Source organism: Dreissena polymorpha, chromosome 3 (assembly GCF_020536995.1).
Source record: "Dreissena polymorpha isolate Duluth1 chromosome 3, UMN_Dpol_1.0, whole genome shotgun sequence".
NCBI lineage: Eukaryota > Metazoa > Mollusca > Bivalvia > Myida > Dreissenidae > Dreissena > Dreissena polymorpha.
Window position 1 is genome coordinate 11,746,423 of NC_068357.1, and position 18,851 is coordinate 11,765,273.

General features: G+C 35.4%; 1 protein-coding gene and 1 long non-coding RNA gene across 2 annotated transcripts; both read left to right on the forward strand.

Moving 5' to 3' along the window:
* The first annotated feature begins 672 nt into the window (after nucleotides 1–672).
* LOC127872044 (uncharacterized) lies at nucleotides 673–2,260 on the forward strand. Its single transcript, XR_008045710.1, has 4 exons — nucleotides 673–774; nucleotides 860–917; nucleotides 1,689–1,794; nucleotides 2,093–2,260. It is a non-coding gene; the product is annotated as an uncharacterized LOC127872044 (long non-coding RNA).
* Nucleotides 2,261–3,579: 1,319 nt separating this feature from the next.
* On the forward strand, nucleotides 3,580–12,473 carry LOC127873959 (uncharacterized). Its single transcript, XM_052418060.1, has 11 exons — nucleotides 3,580–3,685; nucleotides 4,963–5,020; nucleotides 5,507–5,618; nucleotides 5,917–6,090; nucleotides 7,318–7,420; nucleotides 8,834–8,891; nucleotides 9,598–9,703; nucleotides 10,001–10,210; nucleotides 11,089–11,191; nucleotides 11,753–11,889; nucleotides 12,198–12,473. The coding sequence occupies exons 1-10, from the start codon at nucleotides 3,667–3,669 to the stop codon at nucleotides 11,887–11,889; spliced, it is 1,080 nt and encodes a 359-aa protein (XP_052274020.1). The 5' UTR covers nucleotides 3,580–3,666; the 3' UTR covers nucleotides 12,198–12,473.
* The last annotated feature ends 6,378 nt before the right edge of the window (nucleotides 12,474–18,851 follow it).

The window sequence follows — 18,851 nt, forward strand, 5'->3', positions numbered from 1 at the left end:
ACAGTAATAATTTGTTTAGAGCATCGAACGAATGCAAAAAGTATTACCAATTGTGTTTTTATCATGCATAAATGTAATATTTGAAAAGAAATAAATAAAATACTGTGGTTTAAAATACGTTTCAATAAAGTTAAGACATAATTGAACATGTCAGCGCATATCGGCTCAACTTTATTAATATAAGCAACGGATAAAAGTTGTGATTGAGGTAAGCGTTTCGTTACTACTGAATTTAAATTTTGTATACCTCTTATTAAAGCTGAAATATTGTCATCAACTTATTCTTCAAAACGGTTTCAGTTGCAATCGATACTTTAATTAACCCTATTGTGGGCTTCGTTCAATTATAATTATTCTCGATTATATTGTTGATTTGTTACTCACTTTTATGATGCCTATGATAAGTTGCTCACGGCAAGCCTTGCCGTGTAAACCTTTATTTAACTTGTCGGACGAATTTAAGTACGCGATTGCACCTTCGTGATATTATGTCATGTATATTTGAACAACCATACACTGCAAAACAGGGACATATTTGTATTGATTATATTGATTTGCATAGTGAATCAATAACGCGTAAATGGGCTTCTTTGTTGCGCAAAAAGATGGCGGCTAGCTAGCGCTGTTTTAAACGTGACGTCACAATGTTTTTGTTCGCGCGTGAAGTTTCGCAGAAAAATTATTTAAACACACTAAAGTGTTAAAAAAGACTTAACACGCCAGAAATAAACATCCTTAACTAACATCTACCAGACATAGGCAAAGAACGCAATCGTATGTGTTTTTCTTTAGAAATTGTATATTTTACATTATTGCTTTGCTTGCATTATTGTATATAGCAGTTTTACTATTATTACAGTGGATCAGCAGTGGGTCTCTGGGGTGCTTGGGTATTCTTCGCAGTATGGGAGCGACAAGTAAGTATCGGCAGTTTTAATATTCATAAACTCGAGCAAGTGTGTGCAAGCCGTAGAAGTTATTTGTATGGCTTTTATGGCGACAGGGCATTTAAATGAAACTATCATTGGAACCAATCGTGCCCTACATGTGAACATATTGTAAACACATACAATAAGGATTTGTTCTTTAATATATTATTTCTAAATAAAATTACCTGTCTCGAACATAGCAGTTTACGCAAATGTGAATAGATAAGTGCATGCATTATGAAATATCATACCGTTGTGTTTGTGATTTGTTGCTGTATGCTATCTATGCTGAAACAATATTTAAGCACAATATTCGCTGCAAAAGTTTGAGGTGCCATGTCCGACTTTGCGTTGTAACATTAACGAAAAACGAAACAAGCTAGCTTACAGGACGTAAAAGGTACATTAAAATGAATTGCTGATCATCTATGATAGAGCAGAGCCTTCATCCGCATAATCACCCCTCCCCTAAACATGTTTCTTATATGGGCCTCGCTCTGGGAAGAGGGGTTAAATACATGTGTGTCAATGGTCTTCTCGGATTAGCGTTTGAAGTCCGCAATGGGTAATAGGGTACGACACTGTCCGCTTTTAAGGATTTTGCGTTTTAACTGAAGTCTCCTTTCTAAACGAAATGAGGTCTCTGCGGAAAGTGTCGTCCCTGATTAGCAAGTGAGGAATCCACAGGCTAATTTGGACGACAATTTCACGCGTAGTTTTTGCCAAGAACGCGGCTCATCTAGTGTAATTTATTTTCAGGTGGAGCGCGCAGCAAATACTGGGTGCTCCAGATGTGTACCCTGCATACGCGGATGACAAAAGGGCATGGGCCCCAGATGACATCGACGCAAACCAGTTCTTGGAGGTAGGGAAATTACACTGTTATTGAGCGATTGTATTGTCCTTCTATAGTTAGATTTATAAATCACGTTTTAAACCAAAGTGTTAACGTCATAGAACAATACCGTAATAGCTTGGAAGTGCGTGCTTTTTAATAAATCATTGCTTTAAAAGCACCGGTTGTTCTGCACTGTATTTTCCCGTTAATACTGAACTTTTTATGTGAAACTATTGCTGTGTTCTTCTTTAACTTTTCAAGAAATGCATTATTCAGGGCTTTGGAACTCGTAATACACGTACCATCGTGAAATATTGGTGTTTAGTTCCAGTTCACCACTTCCGTCTACGTGACACGACTCGACGTCTACGAGACTTTCAATGGTGGCGGTGTCAAGGCCATTAAGTGCTTCGATGTCTCAGAAGAGTGGATAACGCTATGGTCGACGGACAAAGTATACGCTTTAGAGTATCCGAGGATATTCATTCCACCGTTAACGGTAAAAAAAACTAACATATAATTTAGGTTTCGTAAGTTCAAACTTCTTAACCGGTTTAAACTCGCAATTATTTTCATGGACAATTCGAAGGCCCTTGACCCTAGACATAACTATGCTAATGTGCTCCTCTGTACTGTTTGTATTTTCTTGTATATTACATACGGGTAATTGATAATTTGCATTAAATAAAATACTAGCTTCCACTAATTTCTCTTCCAGTAGTGGAACATGAGTTTCATTTTTCTGTTATATTTCTTAATGGTCGTGTAATTTTTTTTGGAGACCTCATTACTTATATTTGAAATATCGGAAGGAACGCATTAACGTATATCGCAACTAACACAAGAACAGTACGAACTTTTAAAGTGTGGTATTGACATGAATAGGCCTGAATAGTACGTGACGTCCTTATGAGGACGCCACGTGGAAGGCATTTGCGTGTAACGGACGCTGGTTTCATTATACTACATAATCGAGTCATCAAGGTTATATTCTCTAAATCATCATATTAAACTTGAAGGCATGTTTTACACTTAGACTGTTGTTCCTGTTTATATCTTTTAGAGATATTGATGGGTCTTCACTTATTCATCCCTGAAATATTATAAAGTAAGATACTAAAGAATGACTGAAAAAGTTACTTTCCAATACAAAACGGCCGTAGAAAAGGTGCACAAACAGCTGAATGTGATTTGTGTCAAGTTTTTTATTCTTTTGCGTTCATTGTGTACATGATATGTTTATGTGTTTTTTTATTTAATCAATCGATTCAGCTTAGAATGCCCTTTCAATAAAAAATATGGTTATTGGGATCTCTATGTACAAATTGTTGCAATTTTTTTTTCGTTTAAATGTGTTGCTTTTACATTGAATTATATGAGGCAAATATTAATTGTAATGGTTCCTGTACGCATAAGGCGAGTATACAGTAAGAGCGACGAATTCAGTCGCCATTCGCAAGAATAGCTATCTCACTTCGCTCTTTCTATGTCATCGATTACGTCAGTGCGTTCCGCACGCTGTGAAACCTTTAAACATTACCGTTCTACATATCTGTCGGGTCGCAAAACGTTTTCGTAAGTCATCGCCGCGTCTTTTGTGGACGTGGCGGATGTAGTAAGAAGACGCAGCTCTGACGTGAAAGAAGAATCACCGCACTATTTTATGAATTCAAATCGACTCATACAAATATTCGTGTAGTATATCTGATGTTCTCAAAATAATTGTTGCAGTGCTTTCTAAAAACGCTTTGAAATAAATAAACAGAAAATTCCTTCTCCACCGGTAAACATAATTGAACGTGGTTCTATTTTCAGTCTACAATTTCGTGTTTCTCGAACCGCATTAAGCTGGATATTGACTGCACCGCTGCAAACACCTGGGTGGAGATAGACGCTGTAATGCTGTACGGCACAAAGGGTGAGTTCGAGAATTGTCATGTTAACAAATAACTGAAATGTTTCTGCTTTAGTACGCGCTTGATGTAATGTTGTATTTTAATGACATATATGATTGCTATTTACTTTCAGATAAAAAGCATCGTGCGAGTGAATTGTTTTTATGTTCTGCACTGATACTATGCCAATCGGTTCATTTAAAAGTTCAAAATTCACCTCCGACACATCGGACAGCTATTACCCCGGCAAGAAACAACGTAATCATTACAAAAAGCAATACATAGCCTACATGCACGATTATTTAAAATATACTTGTCACTTTTTCAATTAATGCTATTTTTAGACGACCAGCTCTGCCGTTTGTTTCCGATGATATCACATATAATACTATTTTGCGCCTCCACTGAACATTTTCTCCAAACCGGCTTTCCGTACTTTTATTATTCATGCATCGGCTTGCTCAATTTATGACGAATTTCTTTTGACGTATTTCGGATTGTATGTTTATCATACATAATTGTAAACTTCGATTGGATTACAATTAAATAGTATGATTAAAATAAAGTTTTGATAAAGTGATAGAAGAATAGAAAATGGAAGTTAATATCGTTTTCACTTTTTTGTTTTAAAAAGTTAATTAAAGTTGTAATTGAGGTAAGCGTGTCGTTTATACTAAGTAAAGATTGTTCTTAGAATTGTTGTTAAAGCTGAAAACGTGTCATCAACTTATTCAACAAATCGGTTTCAGTTGTGATCGATATTTTAATTAACCCAATTATGTACTTCGTTTAATAATGATTATTCTTGATTAGTTTGTTGATTTGTTACTCACTTTTATGATGCTAATGACAAGTTGCTCACCGCAAGCCTCGCCGTGTAAACCTTTATTCAACTTGTCGGACAAATTTAAGTACGCGATTACACTTTCATGATATTATGTCATGTCCATTAGAACAACCATACACTGCACAACAGGGAGACATTTTTATTGATTATATTGCTTTGCATATTGAATCAATAACGCGTAACTGTTTTTTTGTTGCGCAACAAGATGGCGGCTAGCTAGCGCGGATTTTGACGTGACGTCACAATGTTTTCGTTCGCGCGTGAAGTTTCGCAGATTTGTTTTTAACACAAAGTGTTTAAAAAGACTTAACACGACAGAAATTAACATACTTAATTAAAATCTACCAGACATATGCAAAGAACGCCATCGTATGTGTTTTTCTTTAGAAATTGTATATTTAACACAATTGCTTTGCTGCATTATTTTATGTAGCAGTTTTACTTTTATTACAGAGGAAGAGCAGTGGGTCTCTAGAGTGATTGGGTATTCGTCGCAGTTTGGAAGCGGCAAGTAAGTATCGGCAGTTTGAATATTCATTAACTTGAGCAATTGTGTGCAAGCCGTAGAAGTTATTTGTATGGCTTCTATGGCGACATGGCATTTAAATGAAACTATCATTGGAACCAATTGTGCCCTGCATCTGAACATATTAAAACACAAACAATAAGAATATGTTCGTTAATATATTATTTCTAAATAATATTACTCGTCTCGAATATAGCAGTTCGCGCAATTATGAATATTTAAGTGCATGCTATTTGAAATATCATATCGTTGTGTTTGTTATTTGTTGATTCATGCCATTTATCCTGAAACAATATTTAAGCACAATATTCACTGCATAATTTTGAGGTGCCATCTTCGACTTTCCGTTGTAAGTTTTACGAAATACGAAACAAACTAGTTTGCAGGACTAAAATGTACATTTAAAATGAATTGCTGATCATCCTCGATAGAGCGGAACCCTTCATCGGTTTCCATTATCAATATTTTCAGTTACGGGTATACGTATACTGCGCAGGCAATAGTGGGTGCTCCAGATATGTACCACATAAACGACGGCATGGCATGGGCCCCAGGTGTCATCGACAAAAACCAGTTCTTAGAGGTTGGGAAATTACAATGTTATTGACCGTTTGCATTGTTCTCCTATAGTAAGATTTATAAATCATTTTTTAAACCAAAGATTTAACGTCATTGACTTATACCGTAATAGCTTGGAAGTGCGTGCTTTTTAAATAAATCATTGCTTTACAAGCACCGGTTTTTCATCATTGTGTTTTTACGTTAATACTGAACTTACTTTATGATACTATTACTGTATTATCTTTAAATTTTAAAGATATGCATTACTCAGTGCTTTGAAACACGTAATACACGTACCATCGTGAAATTTTGGTGTTCAGTTCCAGTTCGCCACTCCTGTCTACGTAACAAAAGTCGACGTCTACGAGATCTTCAATGCTGGAAGTGTCAAGGCCATCAAGTGCTTCGATGTCTCAGAAGAGTGGATAACGCTATGGTCGACGGACCAAGTATACGCTTTTGAGTCTGAGAGGATATTTAGTCCATCGTTTACGGTAAAAGCAAGAACAGAAAAGTTAGGTTTAGTAAGCTCAAACTTCTTAACCGGTTTAAACCCACAATTATTTGCATGGACAATTCGAAGGCCCTTGACCCTAGACATACCCATGCTAATGTGCTCTGTCGTACTGTATGTATTTTGTGATATCTTTCATAATGGGTAATTGATTATTTGAATTAAATAAAATGCTAGCTTCCACTAATTTCTCGTCTAGTATTGGAACATGAGTTTCATTGTTTTGTTTTATTTCGTAATGGTCGTGTGGAAAATTTGGAGACTTCTTTACTTAAAATTGAAGTATCGGAAGGAACGCATAAACGTTGATCAGAACTAACACAAGAACAGCACGAACGTTTAAAGCGTGGTATTGACATGAAAAGGCCTCCATAGTGCGTGACGTCCTTGTGAGGACGCCACTTGAGGACATTCGCACTTAGACTGTTGTTCGTGTTTTATCCTTTAGAGATATTGATGGGTTTACACTTCTAATTCCCTGAAATATTATAAAGTAAGATACTAAAGTACGACATTGCACTAAAAAAGTTACTCTCCACTACAAAACGGCCGGAAAAAAGAAGGTGTAAAAACAGTGAAATTCGATTAGGGTCAGATTTTTCTACGTTTATGTACTTTGTGTACATGAAATGTCTTTCAATTTTTCTTTAATCAATCGATTCAGCTTAGAATGCCCTTTAAGAAAAGATATGGTTATTGGGATCTCTATGTACAAATGTTGCATTTTTTGCGCTTAAATGTGTTGCTTTTACATTGAATTATATGGGGCAAATATTACGTGTAATGTTAGCTGTAGGCATAAAACGACTATACAGTAAGAGCGATTAATTAAGTCGTCATGCGCAATATTATCTATTTCACTGGACTCTTTCTATGTCATCGATTACGTCAGTGCGTTCCGCACGCTGTAAAACCTTGCAGCATTACCGTTCTACATATCGGTCAGGTCGCAACACGTTTTCGCAAGTCATTGCCGCGTCCTTTGTGGACGTGGCGGATGTAGTAAGAACACGCAGCTTTGACGTGAAAGAAGTATCACCGCACTATGTTATGAATTCAAGTCGACTCATACAAATATTCGTGTAGTGTAGTTTATCTGATTTTCTCAAAATAATTGTTGAGGTGCTTTTTTAAAACGCTTTGAAGTGAATTAACAGACAATTCGTTCTCTACCAATACACATAATTGAACGTTGTTCTATCTTCAGTCTACACGTCCTTGTTTCTCGAACCACATTCGGCTGGATATCGACTGCACCGTGGCAAACGACTGGGTGCAGATAGACGCTGTAAGGCTGCACGGCTCCAAAGGTGAGTTCGAGAATTGATATGTTAACAAATAACTGAACTGTATCTGCTTTAGTACACGCTTTATGTAATGCTGTATTTTAATGGCATATATGATTGCTATGTACTTTCAGACAAAAAGCATCGTGCTAGTGAAATGTTTTTGTTTATGTTCTGTACTGAAACTATGCCAATCGGTTCATTTAAGAATTCAAAATTCACCTCTGACACATCGGATAGCTATTACCCCGGCAAGCAACAACGTAATTAAACACAAAAAGCAATTCACAGCCGACATGCACAATTATATCAAATGTATTTGCCACTATTTCAATTAATGCTATTTTCAGACGTCCGGCCCAGCACTGCCGTTTGTTAGCGATTTTATCACATATAATACTATTTTGTACCTCCACTTAACATTTTCTTTAAACCGGCTTTCCGTGCTTTTATTTTTCATGCATCGGATTGCGCAATTTATGACGTATGTCTTGTGACGTAATTTCTCCGACGAAATATACCCGTTTTAGTTAAATTCTCTGGATGTTAAGGACATGTAGGACGTGGTGTTTTCTAAGTTATTTATTTGTTTAGAGCATCGAACGAATGCTAAACGTATTTCGGATAATGTGCTTAGCATACATAATTGTAAACTTCGATAGGATTACAATACAATAGTGTGATTTAAAGTAAGTTTCGATAAAAGAATGGAAGAATAGAAAATGGAAGTGAATATTGTTTTCACTTTTTCATTTGAAAAAATTTATAAACGTTGTCATGGAGGTAAGCGTGTCGTTTATACTAAATTAAGATTGCTTTTATAATTCTTTTTAAAGCTGAAAAAGTGTCATCAACTTATTCTACAAATCGGTTTCAGTTGTGATCGATATTTGAATTATCCCAATTATGTACATAGTTTAATAAAAATATTTTTTCTCGATTATTTTGTTGATTTGTTACTCACTTGTATGATGCTAATGGTAAGTTGCTCACGGCAAGCCTTGCCGTGTAAACCTTTATTCAACTTGTCGGACAAAGTTTAGTACGCGATTACACTTTCATGATATTATTTCATGTCTATTTAAACACCCATACACTGCACAACAGGGAGTAAGTTTTATTGATTATATTGTTTTGCATATTGAATCAATAACGCGTAACTGGGTTTCTAAGTTGCGCGACAAGATTGCGGCTAGCTAGCGCGGATTTTGACGTTACGTCACAATGTTTTCGTTTGCGCTTGAAGTTTTGGAAACAAAATATTTAAACACAATTTAGTGTTTAAAAAGACTTACACGACAGAAATGAACATCGTTAACTAAAATCTATTTAATATATAAAAAGAACGCCATCGTATGTGTTTTTTTTTAGAAATTGTATATTTAACACTATTGCTTTGCTGCATTTTTTTATGTAGCACTTATGCTATTATTACAGAGGCAGTGCAATGGGTCAAGGATGTGATTATGTATTCGTCGGAGTATGGACGCTACAAGTAAGTATCGGCAGTTTGAATATTCATTCACTCGAGCAATTGTGTGCAAGACGTAAAAGTTATGTGTTTGGCTTCTATGGCGACAGGGCATTTAAATGAAACTATCATTGGAACCAAGTGTGCTCTATATCTGAACATATTGTTAACACATACAATAAGAATATGTTCTTTCATATATTATTTATAAATGATATTAACCATCTTGAATATAGCAGTTTACACAATTATGAATATTTAAGTGCATGTTATTTGAAATATCATATTGTTGTGTTTGTTATTTGTTGATGCATGCCATTTATGCTGAAACAATATTTAAGCACAATATTCGCTGCAAAATGGTTAGGTGCCATGTCCGACTTTGCGTTTTATTATTTACGAATAACATCCTCGGCAGAGCGGAACCCTTCGTCCGTTTTTATAATCACCCCTCCCCGGAACTTTTTTGTTATATGGGCCTCACTCTGTGAAAAGGGGCTTAATATATGTGCGTAATAGAGGGTAATACTCATGGGTAATAGAGTACGACACTGTCCGCTGTTATGGAATTTGCGTTTTAATGAAGTCTCTTTTGTACACGAAATGAGGTCTTTGCGGAAAGTTTCCTCCCTGATAAGTACGTGAGGAATGCACAAGCTAATCTTGGAGGACAAGTTCGCGCGTATTTTGTTCCAAGAACGCGGCTCATTAGGTGTAATTCGTTTTTCAGGTGGAGTGTGGACCAAACACTGGGTCTTCCAGATGTGTACCCTGGATACGCGGATGACAAAAGGGCATGGGCCCCAGATGTCATCAACGCAAAGCAGTTCTTAGTGGTAGGGAAATTAGACTGTTATTGAGCGATTGTATTGTCCTCCAATAGTTAGATTTATAAACCACTTTTTAAACCAAAGTGTTAACGTCATATAATTAAACCGTAATAGCTTGGAAGTGCGTTCTTTTTTAATAAATCATTGCTTTACAAGCACCGGTTTTTCTGCATTGGATTTCTCCGTTAAGACAAAACTTACTATTTGAAACTATTATTGTGTCCTCCTTTAAATTTTAAAGTAATGCATTATCCAGTGCTTTAATTCGTAATACACGTACCATCGTGAAATTTTGGTTGTCAGTTGAAGTTCGCCACTCCCGTCTACGTAACAAAAGTCGACGTCTACGAGACTTTCAATGCTGGCGGTGTCAAGGCCATTGAGTGCTTCGATGCCCAAGAAGAAACGTTTCCCAACGGAACAATGACCGTTTATAGGAGGTGGATAAGGCTATGGTCGACGCCCCAAGTATCCGTTGTTCAGTCTGCGAGGATATTTAGTCCATCGTTTACGGTAAAAGAACGAACAGATAAGTTAGGTTTAGTAAGTTCAAACTTCTTAACCGGTTTAAACCCGCAATTATTTGCATGGACAATTCGAAAGCCCTTGACCCTAGACATAACCATGCTAATGTGCTATGTCGCACTGTTGTTATTGTCTTGTATCTTACATACGGGTCATTGATACTTTGCATTAAATAAAATACTAGCTTCCACTATTTCTCTTCTGGTGTTGGAACATGAGTTTCATTTTCTGTTATATTTCGTAAAGGTCGTGTAGAAAATTTGGAGACTTCAATACTTACATTTGAAGTATCGGAAGGAACGCATAAACGTATATCACAACTAACAAAAGAACAGCACGAACGTTTAAAGCGTGGTATTGACATAAATAGGCCTCAATAGTACGTGACGTCCTTGTGATTACGCCACGTGTAAGGAATTCGCGTGTAACGGACGCTGGTTTCGTTATACTACATAATCGAGTCATCAAGTCTGTACTCTTGAAACAAATCACCATATTTAACAGGAAGGCATGTTTAACACTTAGACTTTTGTTCTCGTTTTATCCTTTAGATATATTGATGGGTCTGCACTTCTTAATCCCTGAACAAGTATAAAGTAAGAGACTAAAGTACGACATTGCACTGAAAAAGTTACTCTCCAATACAAAACGGCCGGAAACAAGAAGTTGCCCAGACAGTTTAATTTGATTTAATTTGTAGTACCGCACTATTTTATGAAAATAAGTAAACTCAAACAAATATTCGTGTAGTACATCTGATTTTCTCAAAATAATTGTTGCAGTGATTTCAAAAAACGCTTTGAAGTAAATTAACAGAAAATTCCTTCCCCATCGGTAAACATACTTGAACGTGGTTCTATTTTCAGTCTACAATTCGTTGTTTCTCGGACACCATTGCGCTGTTTATCGACTGCACCGCTGCAAACAACTGGGTGGAGATAGACGCTGTGAGGCTAAAAGGCTACCAGAGTGAGTTGATAAGTGTCATGTTAACAAATAACGGAAATGTATATGCTTTAGTACACGCTTTATGTAATGCTGTATTGTAATGACATATATGATTGCTATGTACTTTCAGATAAAAAGCATCGAGCGAGTGAAATGTTTTTAAGGTTCTGCACTGAAACTATGCCAATCTGTTCATTTAAGAATTCAAAATTCACCTCTGACACATCGGATAGCTATTACCCCGTCAAGCAACAACGTCAAATCACAAAAAGCAATAAACAGCCGACATGCACTATATAAAATACAATTTTCACTATTTCTAATGAATACTTTTTTTCAGACGTCCGGCCCATGTCTGCCGTTTGTTATCGATTGTATCACATATAATACTATTTTGCTCTTCCACTAAAACTTTTCTCAAACTGGCGTTCCGTACTTTAATTTTTCTGCATCGGATTGCGCTGTTTATGACGTATGTCTTGTGACGTAGTTTCTCCGACGAAACATACCCGTTTTAGTTAAATTCTCTGAATGTTAAGGACATGTAGGACGTGGTGTGTTTTAAGTTATTTATTTGTTTAGAGTCGTGGAGTCGTCTTGCAAAACGTGAGCATGTGATTGAAGTGCTAGAAGATGAGGAGGACAAGGCCGTTACAGCCGTTGAGTCCGCAGCAGCAAAGATGAGCATCAAGCAGCTACTCGCGCACGTTAGGAAATAGGTGAGAATACGATGTATGTTCGTGATATTTTAAATGAACACTTACGATAACAGAGGAGAACACGATTCAGTTTAATTGTAGAGTTATTGAGGGCTTCTGGAATATGTGAGAACGCAAGGCGAGTTTTTACTTATAATACCTAAGATGAGAATCATTTTGAGACATTTTCGCGATGCGAACATTTTGTATTTACAAAATAAACCCATTGTTAAGCAATTTTAAATGTGGATACGTTTAAACAAATGCTTACTAAAAGACGTATACATATCGCAGAAAATAAAATTTACATTATGAAATTGATTTTGCAGACTGGAAATCCGACTACGCTACCCCTACGACGACAACGGCAACTTGAAAAGTGAAGTTATGAAAAAGAACATGCTAATGATATAATCCATCTTCAAAATTCGTCCCAACTTTCGGGAGTCTAACCTCTGATTAGGAAGGAGTGCTGGGACACACTCCGGGTCCTCACCTAATGCAGCCTCTGGCGCGGAGGGACCTCATAAACATTGAAATACACAAACACGGGCATTGGTTTCTGACAAACACATCTCTTGTTTATAAATAAAATTGCATTTGTATACCTGCTTGTGTTCTATTATTTACCTTTTAAATGTTTGAGATATATTGGCGAACGTTTGAGAAAGTTCATAGTGTTTTAATTCACTGTGTTTCAAACAACCTTGCATTGCAGTTAAAAATTAATATTTAATTGTTCAACGAAAAAGACCTAAGTGACTTGTTCGTTGATATTTCAAGAAGTTATTATGGCGGCTAACATATAGTATTCACATTGCTTAGTTCACTTATAATTTTCAATAAACAATTTCAGAACGTTCTACATCAATATTTGGTTTGGAATATAAAAAAAATTGAGCTGAAGCTAATCCTGTTTAAACATGCTTCAAAATGTTTAAACGGGGTCATATTTATACTATTCTTCACATGTTTTACTTTTCGTACGAAGAATTTGGTTGCTGGTAAACTTTGCTATGCTATGAAATACTGGTTTTGAAAAACAATCTCACGCCATTCTTTCAAATATGTCTTAAGCATCATATTTGTGAAAAAGTGCGGTTCTTCATAGTCAATTTAGTATCAACACACATTAGCACTACGAAACAGCATTTATTTACAAATGTATTACACCAAGCGTAATGGTATACTTCAATAACATGTTTGCTAGTTAATTATACTGAACTATCAGGATATTGATACAAGTTACAAACATTCATTCCAGTTTGATCAATACTACGTCAGACAAGCGACATCTTAAATGACAATTATGTTTGTCTATACATTGAACTAGTTGTTCATCCTCATGATCTAGATTAAATTGGTTTAGATAATTCCAAAACTGAGATCACGTTTTATCTTCTCACCTGCATTATTCGTACCCGTCAAGTTAACTTGATTCCATAGCGACGTTGATGTTGTCTTCCTATGTTATACGTATAGTTAACTTCTTCTGTTACAAAGGACGTGTTAATATAAGCTCCCAACATGTCTCTGTATACTATTTAACGTCAGCTCCAACTGATTAAATAACACGTTGTGCAAATGTTATCTCACCACAATTTGGTCTTTTTTAACCCTTTGCATGCTGGGAAATTTGTCGTCTGCTAAAATGTCGTCTGCTGAATTTGTAAAATAAGCATTTTCTAAATTTTTTTTCAAAGAATACTATCAGAATAGCAAACAGTTTGGATCCAGATGAGACGCCACGTTCTGTGGCGTCTCATCTGGATCCAAACTGTTTGCAAAGGCCTTTAAAATTCGGTTCCCGCACTGAAAGGGTTAAGCGTCACAGATAGTATTTATTGAATCGTGTGTCCGCAATTGGCGCATACTCTTCATACAACGAAAGTTTCTACCGCCTCCGCACATGTCTTCATTGCGTGAATACTGTGATAATTGCGTTGGTATTTATAGAAACAAGTTCATACCTAGCGTGGCATAGTGCTTCATAACATAGTACTGAGCTTGTGCTTTGGACGCGCGAGTGTTATCACGTATACTGATGATCTATTAACTTCACAAGATATTATTACAATTATACATATTAGATTGTTTATGGCATTGCAAACATGTTTAACTTTATCATATCAACTACCTGCTGATTATAAACCACTCAATGTACACTTCGGAAGAAATCATATTTATGTCAAGATCCCTTTTTCTATTTACCCTGCTTTTAATTTGCAATTATTCAGTGGTTAAATTGCATTTTAAACTTGCAAAGTTAGTTTACCATCGTCTCGAAATACCTACACGTTTAGAGTATAATGTATGGCCACAAGTGTTGCCTGCTCTATTTTAAAGCTAGCTAGGGTCATGGTTGACTTATACCATGAAACGAGCAATCTGTTTCAGTTGATTTTGCAAGCAAAATACTTATTTGTATTCGTTTTTTTTTATTTATCCTGTTATTTTTGCCCATGATGTTTTTATTTCTAACTTTATAATAAATACGGAATACGTTACGAAATCAGAAAATATTGATCATAATTAGTGTTTAAAACAATAGTGAGACAAATTATAATAAACCATTTTAATGTCACCACATTATTACCTCAATCGTAAATCCACACATGCATGTACACGAGATAAGTGACCTTGAACATACTAATAGCGTGCCAACGGTATCAGAAATCAAACATCGTATATGACAAAGTTAGGAACTACGAACTATTACTTGTGTATTTAAACTCGTCAGGCTCGGGGTGGGGTAAATTTCGTAACCAATAACATTTGTTTTTAAATACACATAAACATCGGTCGTTATAATTGAATAAAAAGCTTCATTTATGTAGGGCGTACGCTTGGATTATCACAACGGTCCACACGCGCAATACGATGCATGATGCTGAAAGATCCGAATAATGTTATTTTGACAATCTAACAAAGTAAACCAACCACCACCTGATATTACTACAAAATGATTTTGATTTAGATAGTTCAACAGTTGTAGTTCAAATTACTTCATTTTGAAGTTACCTTATAGTGCCTTTATTTTTCAAGGATTGCACGAAATATTCGAATATGACAGTAAAGATAGTGCACAAGTCTCGTTTGCTGACTGATCGTGTATATTTTATAAGATTTTTGCAAATTTTAAATATAATTTAAACATTCAAACATAGAATCCGAAATAAATATATTTGTTTTGCCGTTCTTATGCGAAATATAGATAAATGTATATTACAAATCCATCTCTTATACATGTATACATGTACACCCGTGTTAACATAATTATATTCGCTGGCTAAGTTTCATTACTGCCGGTTGTTTAGTGTAATTATGCGTAATGAAACGTTCATTCTTAATAATCTTGTCCATAAAAATATCTGTGAAACTATGCCGAAAAATAAAAATTGAGCTGATTCATTTGTGTGTTGTTTTTTTTGCAATTAAGAGCAATGTTCTCAAATACTGTATTTTTTCTTATTTTTTAAGTGGTTTTTATTTGCATGTTTAACCCAATCATGCCTAGCGTCCTGAAAAAAGGACATTGCAAACAGCGTAGACCCAGATGAGACGCCGCATAATGCGGCGTCTCATCTGGGTCTGCGCTGTTTGCTTAAAGAAATTTCTGTAAGAAATATTCTAAATATAGAAATAAATATACCTGACACCCCTACTTTTGGAAATAAATTGATCCAATTTAGAAGGGTGGGAGAGTCCACTGGGCATAAATGGGTTAAAAAAGATACTCTTTTAAGGATACCTTACATTTGTATACAAGCTTCGGTGTCTGGCATTTATTACTCATAATAATGGCGGACGAAACAATTTGATAAATTCTACCAAATTAAGTAGCAAAATTCATTTCCTACAAAAAAGCTAAGAATTTAACACGTTTTAAGTGGATGTTCTATAATGCAGCCACGTGACGCGTCTTTTCAATCCAATCATACAATTATGTCGGTTTTCAAAATAATGATACAAAAATTGAAAGAACACTTTCAAACCGTTGTAACACAACAGTAAATAGTGGTAATCTATACGATAACAGCAAAAATTGAATATGAGACCGTGCATCTCAATTAAATAGAAAGCTGTACAATTTGGGTACCTATTTTCGGGTAAAGATTATAAGCTTTCATTTGTCTTTTATTTAGGGCATTTGCAGTACTCTTCTTTACAAAAATCGACTGACAAATGTGTTATAATATGGTGTAAACATATCATGAATATGTTCAGTAAAAATATAAGGTATTTTTGCATTGCATTTAGTTTTATGGAATAAAAATTGTGTGTACAAATAAAATATTTCGAAAAATAACATGTTATATATATTATAATAAAATAAATAGTGGTAATGATGGACCAAAGCGATCGTATTGGTTCTGTCAATGGCGATTGATTGAGATACAAATATGGACCATGCTCTATGAAAAGGGGGTTTAATATACGATTGTAAAGTGTCGTCCCATATTAGCTTGTTCAGTCTGCATATGCTAATCAAGGACGACACTTTCCGCTTAGTTTTTGTTTCAAGAAAGTCTCTTCTTGGCAAAAATCCAGTTTAAGCGGAAAGAGTCGTCCCTGATTAGCCTGTGCGGACTGCGCAGCCTAATATTGGACGACACTTTACACACATGCATTAAACCCCAATTGCACAGAGCAATGCAAATATATATGCATATTAACATTGATAGTATTTGACAAGTTTTGTCAAACTTGGATTCCAAGAGGAACTAGTAAAGATCTAATTTAGAAAACCTACGACCATTACATTATTTAACGATGTTATTACAGTAGCCTCAGTTTCCATTGGAATTTGATTTAATCCAGTGCTTGATATTTAAATCTCCAACGATCAAACTGGTTTCATTGACGGTCTATTTATTGGCAAACACTAGATTACTTTACAGTGTGTCGATATAACGAAGTTTATTCGATTTTGAAAATCATTCAATGCATAGTCTTTCCACTTTACAAAAACAACTTTAAGCGAGTGTGTTTTTTTTATTTCGGACCCATGATACTAAAAAGGTTATCTATCTACTTATATAACAGTTATTTTACAAATTTTCTTGTTTTTTAAATTGGTGCCTGGAACTACAGGAATTTGAACAATAAAATCAGTCTCAAACGTCGATTGATTTGTTAACACAGATTTAAAAGAATACATATTAACTTTTGGAATCATATTAAAAAGCAAGTCGGTGCTAAATGCCGTGTTTGCGTTTTTTTAAATGTGTGCAACGGCAAATTTTTCTATATGACTATATATTAAAAAACACGTGATTAGGATGCAATTTTAATTTAAAGCAACACTCAAACAGCGTGCATAAAATATATTTGTCAAAGATAACATTTATCGTAAACATGTTCTTTTTTACGTTTTTTTTTCGAGTGGCAATTGTCGTAGTAGGGGTAGCACGGTCGGGTTTCCAGTCTGCAAATTTAATCAAACAAAATAATTCAGCCGTTCTTTGCGAAAATGGGGTTTAATGCATTTGCGTAAAGTGTCGTCCCAGATTAGCCTGTGAAGTCCGCACAGGCTTATCAGGGACGACACGTTCCACCTAAAATGGATTTGTGCAAATAAGATACTTTATGTTAACGAAAAATACCATAAAATCGGAAAGTGTCGTCCCAGATTAGCCTGTGCGGAGTGCACAGGCTAATCTGGGACGACACTTTACGCACATTCATTAAACCCCTTTTTTAAAGAGCATGGTCCGCCCATATATTGTTTTCTGCTGAAAGTACCTAAATCAGCTTTAATCAATGTTTAAATGAATAAAATCGATGCGTTTTGTAGAAACAAAAGGTTCGCCTAGCAAAAGTTGCCTATAAGCAAAACAATAAGCCAGCAGTGGGTTCCCACAAATTAGTGTCGATAGGTTCGCACATGATGTCACCATAGTTTACTCAAGCCTTCCACCTATTCCGGAAGAGCTCAAACAATGCATATCCAAAATTATCGGCGGTGTTTATAAAAACTTCAATTTATATACCTTTTGTTCGAACTGTTTTCGAAAGGTTTTCTCAAAACAACAACAACGCATAGTGTCTCCTCACCTATTTCCTGAACACCCCCTGAACGTCGATAATCCAAATTGCGTAGGATAATTCAAACTGAAAAAAAAATGGCGACAGAAATAAAGACTCCAGTCATTTATTTCTAAGAACACGTTTATTTAAGTTTAGTTGTGACATAATAAACGTTTCTTTTTTATAAAATTTTATTTGCCGAATACAATGCGCTAATAAACCCATAGCAATTAAAAACAATTACGTCGAAATAAAATGAATGTGTTTGAAAATCTGGAAAAGTGAATGAAATTGTCGAAAGTCTTAGGCCAAAAACAATTTAAATCGAATGTTTTCAATGTTTTAATGCTTGGACTTATATATTAACCTTTCATATATGTATGTAAAAAAAAGATTGGGGTAAATGCTCGAAAACGCAATATATTCGTATTTGTTTGGGACAAGAATATACAAATTGGATAATGACCTAACTAGTGTATGGATAATTCCAAACTAACATTAGGAATTCGATGGATAATGACCAAACTGCCAGATTACTTTATGTAAAGATCTATCTAAAATGAACACTCTTGCAAAATATTTCGAGATTTATTTTATTGCTGACAACAAAAGCATTTTAGCACATTGTTTAACAATAATCATACACATTTTTTTTCTTTTCATGTAAAACTATTTTCTATCTTCTTCTTCGTCTTGAAATGACAACTCAAATTCTTCGTCATGCCGATCGATCCCCATTTCCCCCAAAGGATTTGTACTGAAAAATGTATATGTCATAAAACTGTATTCAAATGTTGAAAATAAATAAGCATTTTCAAACGAATGCCTCTATCAGTCTGGTCCTACCACGTAGCGAAATAAAGCCAATACTATGTGCCCAAGCCCCGGCTCTAAAACTATTTGCAACCACTGGCACCAGTTTAAAGGAGCGAATCGACGCTATTTCCCTATAT

Bases quoted from the DNA above. Each gene is read 5' to 3' on its own strand.
- LOC127873959 (XM_052418060.1), top strand. The intron at 6,091-7,317 runs GTAAAAGCAAGA...TTCTATCTTCAG, and splicing joins TATTTAGTCCATCGTTTACG to TCTACACGTCCTTGTTTCTC. The intron at 9,704-10,000 runs GTAGGGAAATTA...TTTGGTTGTCAG, and splicing joins ACGCAAAGCAGTTCTTAGTG to TTGAAGTTCGCCACTCCCGT.